Below are 17815 nucleotides of genomic sequence, written 5' to 3'. Positions count from 1 at the left end.
TTTAAATGTATAACTTTGAATTACTGGTAAGGTGCAGCAAATTTTGGAAATGGGTATAGGTTGTTTTGAGATTAAATGCTTCTCCTTGAGCTGCAGCACTGTGCAGCACTCAACGAACTGAAAAATACACAGGATCCTTCCCACCTCCCCGGTCTTCTAGTACTGCTTTTTGTTTTTAAAACTAGTGTCATAATTGGTCTGTGTTTGCCCTCCTAGAAATGTCCATTTCATAGGATCCAGATGACTGCCCCAAGAACCTTGTCCAGTGCTGCCGACCTATCGATTTAGAAGCATTCCACAGATAATGCAGTGGTAGAGGGTGGACGACCCTGGAGTTGTAGAAAGGTGGGATCAAACACCTTCCTGCTTCAACCCAGGGAGGGGCTCTAAAAGGATATCCAGCCACAGTTATCAATACTATCACAATGCCATTTGTGAAGATCCTCAGGCAGCGTGTAAAACAAATGTGCAGCTGCTAAGGGGATAGACAGCAATAGCCACAAAGAAAAAATTGCTCCCTCCTAATTAGCAGACCTAAATAATCTGGGCAGAGTCCTATGAAGCTAGACAGCTGGCCGGGTTTTCAGGGATCAGGGGTCTCTAGTACTGTCCTCTGTCTCCATCCTATTGCTGCCTGTTGACTGGTAACTCTCAGTACAGTTTGGAGAAAGCTGCATTGATCTCCACAGCCACAACCACACGTGGGAATACACCACCGTTTTCAGCATGAGCCAACAAACCACACATCTTTTTGCACCATACCGTCCTGCAGAAAGGAGATGACACACCAAAATATTAATAAGGTTATAATCCATACTCACATTCATTTGACCAGTTTATTGCTGCACATATTTACAAGGTTAGCCATGTGCCTAATCAACATTTTGTAAAGGAACTACAAGATGAAAACATTTTCTTTTCCTAGTGGTCATGATATACTACTGAAAGAAAGCCTGCATCCACTTTTCTTTTAATGCTTTATTGAAATGATTTTTAAATATTTCTACATGAAAACATTAGTAAATGCATTAAATAACTTTTATTTTTGCACTGAAATTGGGAAAACTGCCTCTTGCTCCACCAATCTGTAATATTCAGTGCTAAACCTTTTAAAATATGCTACAAAACCAGGCTGTTCTGACATAAAAATACTATGTACTCTCTCTATTCCACAACAGTCTTAGAACGTAGAAAGAACATAAGATAAACAGATTTATTACCAAAATGTAGTGATGTGGTATGTCTCTAAGAGAAGAAGTCTCAACATCTAACATAACACTTTATGTGGTTTGCCTCAAAAGCTAACGTAAAGGAATATGTGCTGGCAAGAATTGCAATTTTAAGATGATGCTTCTTCTCTCCTCCCAGAGACTTTATTATGAAGTCCCATGGTACAATTCCAAGTTTCTATGTGACCTGCAGAAAAGAAAAGATGATTTTGGTATCAAGCACATCAATTTAACACAGGACACAGACATTAGCTTTCTTTCTATAGGGAGTTAAAGATAAATATGAGATATTAACTTACCGACAAACATGGATTAAAATAAATGTAGGTTTAAGAGACTTTCCATGGAACTATTTTAATAAATTTGGAAATTGAGTTACACGTCTCAACTAAATACAGTACATGATTTCACAATAGATCCTGTACAGAAGGAAAATAAATGCTAAAAATGAACATTATTGGGTCACTTGACAGGATTGGCATATGGGCAATAGATTAGATAAAAGTATCACTGTTAGAGTTTCTGAAGTTGATAACTGTACTGTAGCTATTTAAGAGAATGACTTTGTTCTTATGTAATACACAAAACAATGTATACAACTCCAGATGGCTCAGGAAAAATTGTATGTACAGGGCAGGGGGAGTGATAAATAATGAATCAAAATGTTAACAATTGGTGAATCTAGATAAAGAATTTATGAAGGTTCTTTGTACTATTCTTGCAACTTTTCCTAAGCTTGAAATTATTTCTAAATAAAAAGTTAAATAAAAATTTTACTTCTTATGACTAACCCCACCCAAAGTGAATTGTGTCTTTGCCCCTTAGCAGTTGTGTATTGTTTGTAGCATATTCTTTTGAATTTCTGACATATTGCTTTAAAATTAAACTTAACTTGCCCTCTCTCCATGTCTTGTTCTCTTCTGTGATATTGTGAGTTCCTCAGGATTGGCAATAATGGGAGCATTTGTATTAGTGCTTGCTGTAGTCCTGGCACCGTTTTAAGTGTTTATTAACTCATTTAGTCCTCCTAACAACCCTATGAAGTAGGTACTATTATAATCCTCTTTTTATAGATGAGAAACTGAAGCATAGAGAGATGAAGTAACTCATCTGAGTCCAAATCCAGGCTGTCTGGCCCCAGAGGCCACACGTTAGTCACTGTGGTATGCTGGTCTTCTAGCTCTTTGCTATGGATCCATCCATCCATCTTCCTTTCCTAGTCCTGAGTCCAATGCTGACACTTTTCTAGGAAATGATGTTGTCATACCCATTCTGACTAATAAGTAAGCTACTGTAACAAACACAATAAAGGGGAACTCTTCAAAACTGTTTTCCGGACTACCTGGATTTTTCCCCCTCAAATTCCCCCCTTTTGCTTATTTTATGAAGAAATTCAGTGGCTAGAAATAATTAGAAAATTCTGAAAAGAGCATATTTTCCCGTGAGGTTTAAAAAAATTGTTTCTCAACTTAAAAAACTTAAGACATGAGACAACATCAAAAATCCAAAAAGGAAAAGACTAAGAAGTCTTAACACCTAAAGTGAAAAACTTCAAACAACAAATCATGAAGGCACATTTGTCACACATTTAAGAAAATATTTGTTTTGTTACTAGAAAAGGAATTCTAACAAATAATTGAGATATGGGTGTGTGGATACTTAGATAAGTCTAGCAAATATTTGAAAGATATCACAGGAAATAGTAACAATGGTTACTTCTGAGGCATGGAAAAAGAGGAGTAGAGAAAAGAGGATTCTTTCTCTTTTCACTTTATACCTTCTATATTATTGAAATTTTTACTATGAACATGTATTACTATTAGAATTTTAAAAGTCTAATTAAAAAAACACATTACCCAAGAGTTGGGAAAGATGCCTAAAGTATACAAATAACAAAGTGTGCAAGGAAAAACACAAATGTGCTTTCTGCTATTTGATTAACAAGAAAGGGCCTTTATGGAAGGGCCTCATCTCAGGACTCTGCCCTACAGCAAAGGGGGCATTTGTTCTTCGGACATTCCTGGGCTTCCGAGCATCAATGGGCCTATAGAAATGGCTGGTTCCTTGACATTGGTCAATCTTAATAGAGCCAGAGGTTTGAAAGCAGCCACCTAAGGACTCTTCACTTACTGAAAATTCACTAGTGAACAATAGTTACTGAATAACCGCGGCCTGCAAATCACTTTTTATAGATGTGAGAAATAATAAAGAAATAAAAGATCTGCCCCCATCAAGAAGACAATAATCTTAAACGGTTGTGGGAACAGAAAACTTACTTGGAATGAAAGTATTTTTCAAAATAACATACCAGCGAGTGAGCTGTAGAGCAAGGTTTTCAGCACATAGAGCCATAGAAGTGCCTGGGGGGGGGGGAGTCCTCGGAATCTCTGATTTATTTTTTCTAAGTTTATGGTCCAGATTACCTCTGTGTGTGTGTGTGTGTAGTGTATATGTGTGTGTGTGTGTGTTCTGGAGTTGTTGTTACTGTTGTTTTGATTGTTTGTTGTTTAGCTTTTCAAAGTCTGCTGTCCTCAAACTTATATTTAAAAACATAATCTCATCTTACTTCAAGAAGTTCTTCAGAAACAAAGGCTTCTAGAAAATACCTAGCAAATATCTTTAAAAGAAAACAACATGGTGAATATAGTGTGACTGTTCTATTATTAGAATAATATTTATTAAAATTGAATTTTGGGGCGTCGGACTTGGCCCAGTGGTTAGGGCATCTGTCTACCACATGGGAGGTCCACGGTTCAAACCCTGGGCCTCCTTGACCCGTGTGGAGCTGGCCCATGAGCAGTGCTGATGCGCGCAAGGAGTGCCCTGCCACGCAGGGGTGTCCCCCGTGTAGGGGAGCCCCCCGTACAAGGAGTGCGCCCTGAAGGAGAGCCGCCCAGCGCGAAACAAAGTGCAGCCTGCCCAGGAATGGTGCTGCACACACGGAGAGCTGACACAGCAAGATGACGCAACAAAAAGAAACACAGATTCCCGTGCCGCTGACAACAACAGAAGCGGACAAAGAAAATGCAGCAAATAGACACAGAGAACAGACAACAGGGGTGGGGGGGGAGGGAGGGGAGAGAAAAAATTAAATAAATAAATCTCTTTTTTTTGTAATTGAATTTTGGCAGTTCCAAAAGCATTTGCTATGATGAGGTTATGTTTCTCATCAGTCAATACTTGGCCTCTGAAATCTGAATAAATCCTGAACCCCATGTGCTCTGATCTATTCAGAGATTTTAAAAATTCACATAAAAATGTATTTTAAAAAATTTCAACTTTTACTTATACTTCTTGAAACAAGCCCAATTCCTAGTGCTCTTCATTAGTCTTCAACATTGCCTTCACTGCTTCTTCTCTTACAATCCCCCAGCTGACCCAAAGCCTTTCACTCAAATCCCCTAAAATAACCCAGACACCCGGCCTGTACTACTTTTTTGATTCTCTCCCTTTCAGCTTTCTATTTTGTTGACCGACTTGGTCTCTCTAACTTCTTTTTAAATTTCATTTTCACTTTGCACATTATTATTATAATAGAGAGCCCAAGTATCCTTTTCCCCTTTCTTTCTCTCCAGCCCCACCCATCTCTGACCAGTCACTGAATTCTGCAACATAAAAATCCCAGGAATCACATCGACAGGGAAGGAGCAGGGGTAGCCAATCAGACAAAGGTAACATTCTCATTAGTGCGAGAGGAACCAAGAATAAGAACATTTGGGACATAGATATTAACATAAATCTTCTCCTCACTACACTTAATTGAATGAACACAATAACAGTCAATTGACTCGTGAAGTATTTCTCAAATGCTAAGAAGATAATAATGGTTAATATTTACTTAGAACTAGGCACTATTATAACCTTTTAATATGCATAATTTCAAGTTAATCATCCCAACACCCTTAAGAAGTAAGTGCCCTGATACTTTCCTTTTTGTGGAGGAGGAAATGATGGCACAGAGGGATTAAATAGCTTGCCTGAAGTCACACAGCTGGCAAGTGCTCTAGACTTAAATCCAGAGCATCTGACTCTGAAGGCTAGACTTTTAACCACAGTATAAGTACTTCCAAAATGCCTGGGATCGATTTGGCCCAATTTGTGTTTTCAGACCTACTTTGCTCTATGTGTGTCCAGAGGCAGACTTTTTGATGATTTCCATTCCTTGGCATTTGCTTCCCCTGCAGAGCTGCTGGTGGTATTTTTATTCGTTGCTCCCCTTCTTAACTGGAAACCTAAAGACACATGTAGTGACCATATCTGTACATAAAACTTTTTAAAAATGTGTCCAGCCACAATTTTAAATCCTTCCCTTCTGGAGTGCTTTGCTTCCATAACCAAAGTGTCTGAGAAATAAGATTTCTCTGATTTCGGTAAATGGGGAGGGGTGGCGGAAGTCAAGTCAAAAAAGCCCCTGGTTCTTTTTAATGCAGCTAGACAGAGACATCTTATTACCATAAAACTTTTATCCTTGTCTTGTGAGCCCACCTCCTAATCTTACATTCCTTTAAGCAGGTGGAAGTAAACAGGCTTACTTTGTTTGCGGGCATATTCTGCTGCTTTGGGTGCTGTTAACATGGCAAAAGGATGCAAGGACAGGCGGAAAGCTGGAACTTGGGAAACCTGAAAGGAAAACAGTCCTCCTTTTAAAAGCTGCACCCACTTTACATTGTTAACACCTGCTAGCTATAGTACTTGGCCTGTTAGATCAGCCTACAGTCCTCAGACGTCAGTACAAGTGCTCACATTTTGTGTGGTATGGCCTTGCGCACACTCTCTGGGGCTCATAGTTCTCCCTTTGCCTAGAACTGCCCTTTCACACACTGACACTCTTCACATACTTCCCCTTTTCCTGGAATAGCCATTTCTTCCTTTTCTACCTGCAGGCCTTCCAGATGCAGCTCAGATATCACCTTTTCTGAAAAACTTGTCTCCATGTGCCCCACGCCCCCATCTCCAATGCTGGTGCCCTCCCTACCCCAAACCAGAGTTATTTACTCACTTATCTGTGGCCTCAAAGCATACTATCCTAGTGTATTATAATTTGTTATAACCTGTCTGTCCCTTGCACTACACAGGAAACTCCTTCAAGGCTAAGACTGCCCTGCATTTGTTCCTTCCACACATGTTTGTTGGACATTTACCATGGGGTAGACCTTGCTTCAGGAGCTGGAGTTGATAAGAGAGACAAGATACCCGCCCGACTGGGGCAGATATTCTAGTGATGGGAGCGAGGAATGAAAACGAACCATTAGACAACCAGGGTAATTGCACACTGTAATAAAGGAATCCAATAAGGAGACGAGATGTGCCAGGGAATTACTGGCAGCCACTACTTTACAGGATGAGCAGACGCCAGCAACAGGAAGAGTTGGGAGAAGTGCTGCGGGCAAAGAAAATGAGCACTGCAAGAAAAGCCAAGCCTTCTTGGAATAAGCTTGTGCTTTCCAGACACAGCAAGGAAGCCAGCCCTTTCTCACTCTCGAGGTCCAGTATGTCATGGCTGAATTTCTACGTGTGATAGCGTGGCTGAATTTCAGGAACATAATGTTGAGTGAAAAAAGAAAGCCATAGATAACACATTTGCTATTATACCAAACACTCAAAACTAAACAATATATTGATCAGAGATGAGTACTGGTAAAACCGTAAAGAAATAAAAGAGACTGATCAACATATAATTTAAGATAGTGGTAAACTGGGGTGGAAGGGAGGTATGGGCCTGGAGAGGTCCCAAAAAGCTTCAAAACTGTTGATAGTCTTCCATTCTATATACTTGATGGATTTATTTGTTTGCCTGGTCTTTATTCTTTAAACACATAATATTATTTGGACATAAGTCACACGTCATTAAAATCTGTTAATATTGAACTTTTGTTTAAAATTATTTGTTAAAATACTTGTTCATCTCTGCACAATTGGGTTTGAGGGATCCTCCAAGAAGAGAAGACATGCAGCAGATTATTGGAGTAAGTCCTGGTGGGCCAGAGCTGTGGAGGTGCAAGAGGGTGGAGGATAGACCTGTTGCTGAACTGCCAGACCGCTATTGAATTGTCGATTGTTGATAGGAAGGAAAGAGCCGGAACAGCCTGAGTGGTGGTGGATATGGAAATAAAAACATTGACTAATACTGGAGGCACTTCCTGTGCCCACATTGAGCACATTCAAGTGCCTGGCCTCATTTAATCCTCAGAACAAACCAATGCTGCCGCTTAGTTTTATTATGCCTATTTACAATAAAGATACCGGGACTAAGAAGTTAAATAACTTATCCAAGGCCACTCAGCTAGCGAGGGAGCAAGCTGGGACATGATGCCTCTATAGCACATGCTCTAAACTTTGCCTCTGTAGTGCATGCTCTAAACTTTGGCGGTCACTTAGTAAGCCATGATGGCAGGTCAGACATTGGGATATGGTCTCCAGGGCAGAGAAGGAAATAGAGGCTCTAGTGTTCTCTCTTTTCCTTCACTTGTCTTTTTCCTCTCTTTTTTTTTTCTTTATTAGAGAAGTTGTGGGTTTACAGAGCAACCATGCATAGAATATAGTATTCCCATACACCACTCTATTATGAACTCCTTGCATTGGTATGGAACATTTGTTACAATCGATGAGGTACATTTTTATAATTGTACTGTTAACCATAGTCCATGGTTTAACTTAGGGTTCATGATTTGTGTAGTATAATTCCATGGATTTTTAAAAAAATTTTATTCTGGTGCCACATATACAACTTAACATTTCCCCCTTTTCAACATATGCAAATATGTATTTCAGTGCTGTTAATTATGTTCACAATATTGTGCTACCATCTCCACCATCCATTACCATCCATTTGGAACATTTCCGTCGTTCCAAATAGGAACCTATGCCTTTTAAGCCTTAACATCCCAGACCCTATCCCCACCCCATCCGCTGGTAACACTCATTTTTATTCTTTCTGTCTCCCTGTCCTTTTTCTTACTTTCTCCATCAAATGGAACTGAAGGATATTTTTATTGCTTGCTTTACTTGAAGGAAGATTTATGCTCCTTTTTCTTCCATTTAAAATTGAGTAGGACATTTTATATTTGTCAGAAGTTAGTTGTAAATAACCCTTCACTTGTGTGAGACACTTACTTGATATTTTTTCCCCTTTGGGTCCAAGGTCCTCAGTTAACTTAAAAAAAAAGAAGGAAAGGCTACCTACCAGTAACAGAAGGGTGAGGTAGAAACTGAACTGTCAAACAATACTGTGCCCTGATGCCTTTCTGTCACTAGGTGGCAGCAAATAGTGTCGGAGAAAGCCATTGAGGCCTACCTACGCTCAGAACCCACATTGTTTTACGTGGACAATCCCAGTTGCGGGAAATTCCTCCTAATCTGATTAGTATTCAATGGGGTTTTAAGCCTTTCCTTGGGAAGGATTTTAGCTGTTCCTCGGGAGACATTTTATCCAAAGGAATCAAAGGTCATTCAGGTATGTGCAGCAATTAAAGAAGAACATTTGCAGGAAGTCTATGTACAGATCTAGGCATTTTTATTAGTTTATTACTGGTCGCAGATTGAGGGAGAGGGACTGTGTTAACTGAACAGAGGAGGTGTTAAACAAAGAAGGTTTTTAATGAATAAATGAATAATTGCAGAGAGAGGTAGAAATTGGCCAGCACACCTCTAAATAATATGTAGGCCCCGGATGACTGAGACACCCATGTTTGCAAATCTCCTGGATTAATAGCCCAAACAAGACTGGAGGGGTTCACAGTGCCAACTCCACAAGGAAATGATTTCCTGTACTTTTACTCCGGCCACATGAGTTGAAACCAACTAGTCTGATGTGCTTGATACCAGCTCAAAACCTCCCCCAGATAACAGAGAATGAGGGGGAGAAAAGACAGTGACTGACAAGAAGGGCTTGGGGCTCTGGGGTGTGTCAGGGGCTTGGGGAGAGAGAAGAGGGTGGCCTGGAGGAAAGCTGCAGGAAAAATGAGGAGGAATGAAGAGGCATGGCTTGCTTGGCTATCCACGAAGTCCACAGAGATGAACTTTCTTTAAAAGCAATGATCAGGGAAGCGGACTTGGCCCAGTGGTTAGGGTGTCCGCCTACCACATGGGAGGTCTGCAGTTCAAACCCCGAGCCTCCTTGACCTGTGTGGAGCTGACCCATGCGCAGTGCTGATGCGCACAAGGAGTGCCCTGCCACATAGGGGTGTCCCCGGCATAGGGGAGCCCCACGCGCAAGGAGTGCACCCCATAAGGAGAGCTGTCCAGCATGAAAGAAAGTGCAGCCTGCCCAGGAATTGCGCTGCACACATGGAGAGTTGACGGAGCAAGATGATGCGTCAAGATGACGCAACAAAAAGAAACACAGATTCCCGTGCCGCTGATAACAACAGAAGCGGACAAAAACAAGAACACGCAGCGAATGGACACAGAGAACAGACAACTAGGACGAGGAGGGGGGAAGGGGAGAGAAATAAATAAATCTTTCAAAAAAAATAAAAATAAAAGCAATGATCAGCTGTTCATCTCCAAGGAACATCAGGCCTGGGGTGGCTTGTATCTCAATCAAAGCAGGTGCCAGCTCCAATACAGCATACAAGATTCATGAGAAAAGTAATCTCACCCGACTTTTCACTATTGTATTTCCTGCACCTACAACTATCCTAAAAGAACAAATGAATGAAAGAAAGAATGGAGTGAATCAACACGAGAATAGGCAGAGAGAAGTTGATTTCCTCAGTGATCAAAGGGACTTGAATCTCAGGACTTCAGCCAGGTCCCAGATAGATTAAGGTGACAAGACAGTAGTTTCAGAGTGACAAAACCTCTTAGTAAATACTAGGCTTCTACATTGGACCTGCTGGGCTCTTGACTTTACCTGACCCCACAGCTTGGATGGGCTGCGGTTAACAGGAGAAACAAGACAGGCTGTCCTGTGGCCACAGCCCTTGCCTGCTCTGTCCCGCTTTCCAAATTCTGATGGGGGCACCAAAAGCCACTAAAGCAAGAAGCCTGGGTATGAGGGTCTCCTCTTTCCTCCCTTCCTCTCTGCCTCCCTCCCTCTGCCTGCACACCCACCCCCCAAAAGGGCCTATATTTAAATGTTTGCTAAATGCCCATACATTCAGAAACAGTAATTGCTGAACTGACCTTAAAGGTCATTCACAACACTCACTGAAGTTTTTTTTTAGATAAGTATATGGAGGCCCAGAGAGGGAAATCACCTGTCTGGAGCTCCACTGTGGTAGAGTCAGAACTCAAGCCCAGATCTCTGGGCAACCAGATCAATGTTTTTTCTACTGTTAGTGATTTCGAAGTACTCTCATGGGAAAGAGAAATGGGCAGCAGTAAACTAATAATTGATCATGAGAACAAACCTTGTTAAACCTTGTCCTAGTTCTAGGTGATATGGGATATAATACAAGAGGAAAGGGTGGACTTACCAGATCTACACTGCAAAAAAGTATAAGTGAGTAATTATGCTAAGTAAAAAACAGAGTAGACTCTAGACTCCAAGACTTGTGCTTTATTTGCTGCCCCTAACCAGATGTTCTTAACATACGTTAATTTACTATTATGGTCCTCCTTTTATGACAGATCTCCAAGTAAGGTCTGGCTACATCTGTTTTATACATTTTGATATAAAACTCTCTGATTTCCTAATGGATGCATGAAATTACATTATAAATCTATTTAAAAAATTTTAAAATATGTAAAAATCCCCTCAGTTAACAGTTCAGATCACCCTACCTTGGTAGTACCAGAATTGGCAGAAGAATCAGCTCCATAAATTTTAAAGACCTCTTCAATTGGGATACTGTTCTGTTAAACAACGACAACAACAATGTATAAGTATATCATGGTTTTACTTTATTAAAAAACATAGCTTAGCTTTTAAATCAGCATTTGAAAGTTATTCCTTCGGTTGTAGCCACAATAGCTAATTCTATCAATAGTATACTGAAGTTGTTATATGGAGATGCTAAAATCCAAAGGAAAAGTCCACAACATGTGGAAGAATATTTACTGGAAAATTCCATTCTCCCCTGGATCAAACATTGTGTGGCTTGTGAACCAACACTGAATCTGGACTAAAGTGTCCCTAAAATTCAGGCCCTTTCTAGTAACACTACCCACTACGCTAGGAAGTCACAAACTATTAACAATTTATTGCTTAAATTAAAAAGGTAAAAACTAGTACTTGCAATGTCACTTTAAAATTCTATTTATTTCAGTTTCAATAAATTGAAGAATGCATATAAAAAAAAACACCAAAGCTATTTTACCTTCAATAAACTTATTATAGTGCCTACATAGTGTGGACAGTAAATAAATAAGTTATGAATAATTGGATAAATCAGTGTATCCAGATACCAATTATTTTTATGTCTTTCATTCTGCTTTTTATCTCCTATATTAATGTTTTCACAATACAATATAGAGTCAAGTTCTTTTATTATATTTTTATAAATGAAACATTTAATATTAGAAAATCCTAAGCATTCAGAAACATTGGTTGATAATGCATAAATAAGCATTAATATCAAAATGTGTACAGTAGACATAAAATATCTGTATATACAAATAATGTTCTTTTCCTTACCATTAAGATTCCAGCATAAGATGATAAAATCATTGCTTCTCGTTCTTTACGGTTTGGATATTTGGATCTGCCACCAAATGGCATTTTCCTAAGGGGGTATATGAATAAATAAGAGTAGAGAATTTATTTTTGTTCTTTTCTCTGACTTCTGATGAGGCTGTGACAATAATCTTTAAGTAATCTCCAATGACTATATGCCAGCCTCTTATTTCCAAAGTTGGTGTGTCTGACCCACCACCAGTAAAATACATACTTTGAATTTTAAATCTCTCAATAGGATTGATAAATTTGTCCTAATCTATCCATGTTTCTGCAGCTACCAAACATTGGCAGACTGACCATTGTGGAGGATATTTACAGTTTTGCCAACCAGTGTCCTTTCCTCTTCTTGTGGCAATTTGTTTGGGGCAAGGAGGGCAGCCTTACTGCACTGTAAGTCTATTTGCTTCTTGAGAAGCCAGAAGCATCCCTAGGTTCCAAGGATGGATAATACACTTTAGACTAAACATCCCCCACCCCCTCCTCCCAGCCAAGTCAGGACAGAGTCGTTGATGCTCAATTCTGGGAATTTTAATCCATTCTCCCCTGGATCAAACCTTATGATGAAGTGAGTTGAAGCTGAGATCAATACCAAACCAGAGGAAATAGTCAAGAGGTAGATCCTGATGACACCATCTGAGTTTTTAATGAGGCCATGCTGAACGCAGACCTGCCTACGACTTTTCTAGTAAGGAGGCAATACACTCCCCCCAGTTTGTTTTATTTGCTTGTTTTGCTTAATTCATTTAAATTGGACTTTCTGATCATTACAACTAATCCCTAACTGACATAGACATCCAGTACGAGGTGTATGGCCCAAGGCCATGGAAGAGAAAAAAATAACTGGCCTTTGGAATAAGTTATTTGATCCTGGATTCATTTATTCCATAATACTACCAATTGAATAAGTCTACTTGTACACCACACATGGGGAAAAATGCCATAGTTCAGGAACGGCAATTATTCTATGATTCAACCAACTCAGCTCAGGCACATATCTGCTTAAATAGTTAAGGCATTATGCTTGATAGTCCTTAGGAAAAGATTGCAGCTATTACTTACTGAGCTGACCATTTGAAAAATCATGGCATGTATGCAATAAAGCACAATCGTATTTCTAAGGCAGGACATTCTAGGCAAGAAAGTTAAATATTAAAAGTTGACAGAGCAGAACAGGTATAACTCAATGGTTGAGAGCCTGCTTCGCATGTATGAGGTCCCAGGTTCAATCCCTAGTACTTCCTTAAAAAAAATTTTTTTAAGTTGACAGAAATCAATTAGTAGAGATATAACATACATAAACATGCATAAGACTTTCCCCATGTTGGCAACTGTGTGGTTCCTTTAGGTTTCTATTAATAGTTGGAAAAACAAGGACACTCACTCTGCAGTGTTTTCAAATCATAGAGGCTCACAGTGGAAGAAGCTAGATAGGAGAGTCTTAACTCTACTACTAATCCTAGTAACCTATTTTTTTAAAAAGACACACACAAAAAATGATAAACTATTTCAACTTACAGTGCTTGCCCCTCCAGCCAAGTTAAGTCTTCTGAGTGATCCAGCCATTGCAAAGCAACAGTGATGGCCAAGTCATAGTGTGCCTGAGGGCAGGGAGCACAGATAGCAAAGGAAGGTGCTTAGACATTGGCCAAGGGACTCCCTGCACCCCATGACAGTGACACTGTTACCTCTATTCTACAATGCCGTCATGCCCCAAATGGTAAGGCTCATTGGTGATATCCAATAACTGATGCTCAACCAGAAACAGTTTGAGATCCTCAGGAATTAAATTTATCTCCCAATAGAGCCATTATTTGATTTGCATGGTCAGGAAAAGAAAGGAGATATTAGTGGAAAGAATTCCAAAATGGGACTCAGGATATTGCCAACAATTCATATATCATTGGGTGGGTGATCGATGCTGTTTCCTTAATTTTTAAAATAGAAAAAGTGGAGGGATGGGAGAAGAGAGCCATGGAGAATAGCGTCTGAGTAGAATGTAAGAAATACTCTTCCCGGGATACAGGGGAAGGTCGTGGGATCTTAAGGAATGGGCCATTAGTTTATCTGGGAAATTCAGGAGAATCCAGGGAGGCTTCAGAGAGAAGACAGTATTGGAGCTGAACCTTGAAGGATGAGGAGAGCTCCTACAGGTGGGAAAGGACAGCCCAGGTGGAGGACCTGTATCATCAAAGACTGGCAGTAGACCTATTTAAGTGACTTGCTAAGACTCTCAACGACAGTAAAAAGCAGGCCAATTTGAATGTTCATTCCCATCAGAGTGACCACTTTTTCCAGGTTGTGTTAAGGGCTCTTGTTTGGTAAACATGTTCACCATTTATCAGTCAAAATATTCCTCCTCTCACTACCCCTTCCCACCCCAAAAAGGGAAGTTATTTTTTAAAAATATGTGTTCTAAGGTTCTAACTCTAATATTCTCTAAAAACAGTCTATTTCTTCCATAGAATGAACCAAACTGAAAAGTGAACCAATAAAAGAAAATGAAAAAAAAAGGACTGTAATAAATTTTTGAAACCTAAGCCAAAGAGTAATGCATGGACCAGCAGCACTGGCAGCTCTAGTTTGCTCATTAGAAATGCAAATTCCCAGGCCCCATCCCAGACCTCTCCAACCTAAACCAGACTTCATTAAAGTTGGAGAAGCACTACTCTATTTAATATTCTGATATATATGTAATACACACACACATAGGCACACAGATGTACTTTAGAAAATCATTGTTTAACTGTTTATTCAGTTCCAGGATAGTCTGGTAAATAAGTGAGTCTTGAGTCTTACTTTACTTTAGACAGAGAGAAAAGGAGAGAAAAAGAGAGAGAGAAAGAGGGAGGGAGAGAAAGACAGATCCTTTCTCCCTTATTAGCACAAGGATAAATAAGTGGGACATCATAAAAAAACTAAGGTCTACTAATTTCTTCTGAGTCAGATCTTTACATGATTTTTTCTTAATTTATGTGAAGTAAACTTCTATAACATGAATCTGAGTTTCAAAATGAATAGTAACAGAAAGGATTTTAGAATTAGTCGTTCTTTGGTTTTCCCCACGAATGCAAATAGTAAAAAGTTATTATATTTGATAGCTGATTTTTTCCCAAAATATTTAACAGCATGAATTAATATCAAAGTTTGTGCTTATTTTGCTTTTCAACCTTTCTCTTTCTAATAGCAAACAGCTCTCATGGCTTTTACTTTCTCATTTTCTTTTTGTTTTCTGTTTAGTAGACTCAGAGGATCATATGGACAATCCTAGGAGGAGGAGAAGATGAGGAAAAGGACATTTTTGGGAGATCAAGAGCAACCCTGTTTATTAGATAGAGTAATTAGTTTCTCATTCTAACCCCTTAATACACATATAACACAAATGTGATTAGCATCAACATGCCTTTCTTTACCATATCATCTAGAAAGGTGAGTTGCCTTCTTCCTTTTGGGTCAAATTCATTTTCCCGAAGTCTGATGCCAATATAATCTACCCTTAAAAGCAAGAGAGCAGCATTGAACCATTGGGAATGACATAGGGCTCAGTCTGCAGAAAGAGCTTTCAGTCCCCGTCCCTCCCTCCTCTACCTAAAGACAGAAGTCCCTAATTGCTCTGGTATCTGAGTTAATACTTAATTTTGATTTGAATAATAATTCTGTAACACTGCAGGTTGAAAATGCCTAAATAATCTAAATCACATTTATCTAAAAATTTAATTCACATAGTTGGAACAAAATTTATAGGAAAGCAGGGAATATGACAAATTCCCACATGCAAATAAGGCTTTAGGAAACCAAAAATATCAAGACCCACTTTTTTAAAGAGTCCCTTGTGTCCAAGTTAAACTCAAGTAGTATGTCCAAAGTTGATAAATTCTGTACACATAATATTCCATAAGTAGAGATGTGTTTTAGCCCTAAGGTTTTTCTCCCATTAGAACGCCAGTGCCCTTAGGAGGAATTATGGATAAGAACGTTAGTAGTTCCACTCTACTGTGTCCTTATCAGATCCTTTCTGAACAGTGACTTTTACTAAGGAGAGGGTAGAAATGGCCCAAAGAGGAGAATGGAAATGGGAGCCACCTTGGGAAAGTGGGGAGAGGGACTGGCTCCTGGAGAAAAGGACTCACATCTCCAGCTGGTCTCAACAAATCTCACAATTTTGCTTAAGGCTATTAACCATACCAGGACATCTTGGGTTGTGGGGGTGAGGGTGGGGTGGGAAGAGGAGTGAGTTTTTTTTAGCTTTTCTTCTGTCATTAAGCTTTTTCTAGATTGATTTTTTCTTAATTCCAGAATTTTTATTTTAAAGTTCCAAGATTCTTTAAAGTAGCCTAAATGTATTCTTCAGATTAAAAATAAGTTTATATCAGCTTTGACATCCCAATCTTTGGATGAAACATGTAGAGGAGTTGACATTCCTGATTATGATGTGTCCTTTATATATTAGTTTTCAAACATATGCAAGTAAATGTGAATTTTTCCAGAAATTCTTAAGGACTGCTAACCTAAAAATAACAAATTAAACTGCCAGGTAATAAAGGCAATTATTTAGGGTCTTAGAATTGCAATCCTGGGAGCACAGATTCCGGTGGCCACCAAATTTGTGTCCCTTCTTAGCATTTCCAGGCAAGGGTTTTTAAAGAAAAAGATGGCACAGGTGTTTGTGGGTTGATGGATATTAGAGTACCCCAATACTCTAATTGTCTGTAGATAGTTAACAGAGTTCTTTATCTCAGTTTGTCCAGATGTCCTTAAGGACTTAAGGAACGCTGTGGCTTGGGCTTTGTATCCTTTGGCAGTTTGTCATATTTGCCAAAAAGCTGCATAAGAGTAACCTTCAGAATGACCTCCAATTCCATTTTAAATCTCTTAGCCATAATAACTCTATGTTGTTTTATTTCTTTTAATAGGACTTATTAAAAGATAATTATCATGGCAGGCAGAGAAAGGACATTTGATGGGGACTGTGATGAGTTCTTTAAAGAAACCTGTATTGTTCTTATGCATATTGTATACATGAAATGAAAGATAGCCTTTCTTATTGTTTTTTTTTCCCCCTTTTTTATATGGTCTATGATTTTCAGACTAAGAATTAAGAACCAAGCCAAAGAAAAGTTAAGAGGGAAAAAAATTTTTCCATGGGCAAACTTGATGCTTTCTGTATTTGTTTTAAAAAACAAAGTTCTAATGGCAAGAAAAAGGGGATGAATTGTTTAGTTAGTAAGACTGACAATAAGAGACAATAAGAGAACAATCTAAAGGCTGAATCCTCAGGCACATTTTCCAAAAATCTAGAGCATCCTGCCCAGCACAGGCCTAGTGGGCTGTGGGCTCTAGAAGGGAGATGCTTCAGATAAGCACAGGCTGGCAAAAACATCCAAGAGATTCAGCATCCTGGTTTACACATGCAAGGCCTCCCGGGCTGGAGAAGCAGCCAGACCATCTGGCTTTCTCCTATAATGCAGGATTAAATTCTTCCTTAGATTTTCCCCCCATTGCCAATGTCCAGACTATCTGTGACATGAAACCCACCAAATGTGAGTGTAAGAGATGAAAGTTATTCTCAAGCATACTTACAGGAGCTTTTTCATTTCCTTCTTTAGGAGCCTTCTTTCCATGATTAAAGACTTATTCAGCTGAACAGGTATCTGCAGTTTACTGCACCTGAGATCCTTGAGGAAGACCCAGCCTCTCTGAGCCTAGAAGCCACAGCGGCAAATCAGAGAGAATTCCAGTTAGGATGTTATCACTCCAAATACCAGTCATGGAGTCTTAGGCTCTGGAAGGGATCCGAGAGTACACAAAGTTCAGGCCCTCTTATCTAGCAAGTTCCAGGTCAGAAAGCTGCCTGGAAGCTAATACACTGTACCCTACATTTTCTGATACCTATTATTCCTTTCAAGTTGTTCCAACACTTCTCATTTACTTATTGATGCAACAAACTAGCGGGCAAGACAGCAATAGC

At 39.4% G+C, this 17815-nt stretch overlaps 1 protein-coding gene across 2 annotated transcripts; it reads right to left on the bottom strand.

Annotated features, from left to right (window-relative positions):
* Positions 1-1199: 1199 nt before the first annotated feature.
* Positions 1200-17544, bottom strand: C7H2orf80 (chromosome 7 C2orf80 homolog). 2 transcript variants are annotated; one of them, XM_004458155.3, is made up of 8 exons: positions 17428-17544; positions 15261-15342; positions 13366-13448; positions 11809-11896; positions 10956-11027; positions 5762-5849; positions 5344-5461; positions 1200-1416 (listed from the first exon to the last, which is right to left on the bottom strand). In XM_004458155.3, exons 1-8 carry the CDS (start codon positions 17466-17468, stop codon positions 1377-1379), a joined length of 612 nt encoding a protein of 203 aa, XP_004458212.1. In that variant the 5' UTR covers positions 17469-17544; the 3' UTR covers positions 1200-1376. The 2 variants fall into 2 exon arrangements, with proteins under 2 accessions (XP_004458212.1, XP_023444430.1); XM_023588662.2 differs by lacking the exon at positions 5344-5461.
* Between the last annotated feature and the right edge of the window lie 271 nt (positions 17545-17815).

The sequence above is a fragment of the Dasypus novemcinctus genome, chromosome 7 (assembly GCF_030445035.2).
Source record: "Dasypus novemcinctus isolate mDasNov1 chromosome 7, mDasNov1.1.hap2, whole genome shotgun sequence".
NCBI lineage: Eukaryota > Metazoa > Chordata > Mammalia > Cingulata > Dasypodidae > Dasypus > Dasypus novemcinctus.
Note: the sequence above shows the minus strand (reverse complement) of the source record. Positions and strands in the feature narration are given on the sequence as shown.

Coding starts and splice junctions, on each gene's coding strand:
- C7H2orf80 (XM_004458155.3), bottom strand. CDS start 17,468: ATGGAAAGAAGGCTCCTAAAGAAGGAAATGAAAAAGCTCCT. Junction 11,897..13,365: donor TGGCTGGAGGGGCAAGCACT/GTAAGTTGAAAT, acceptor ATACCCCCTTAG/GAAAATGCCATTTGGTGGCA. Junction 1,417..5,343: donor CTGGACACACATAGAGCAAA/GTAGGTCTGAAA, acceptor TCTTTTCTGCAG/GTCACATAGAAACTTGGAAT.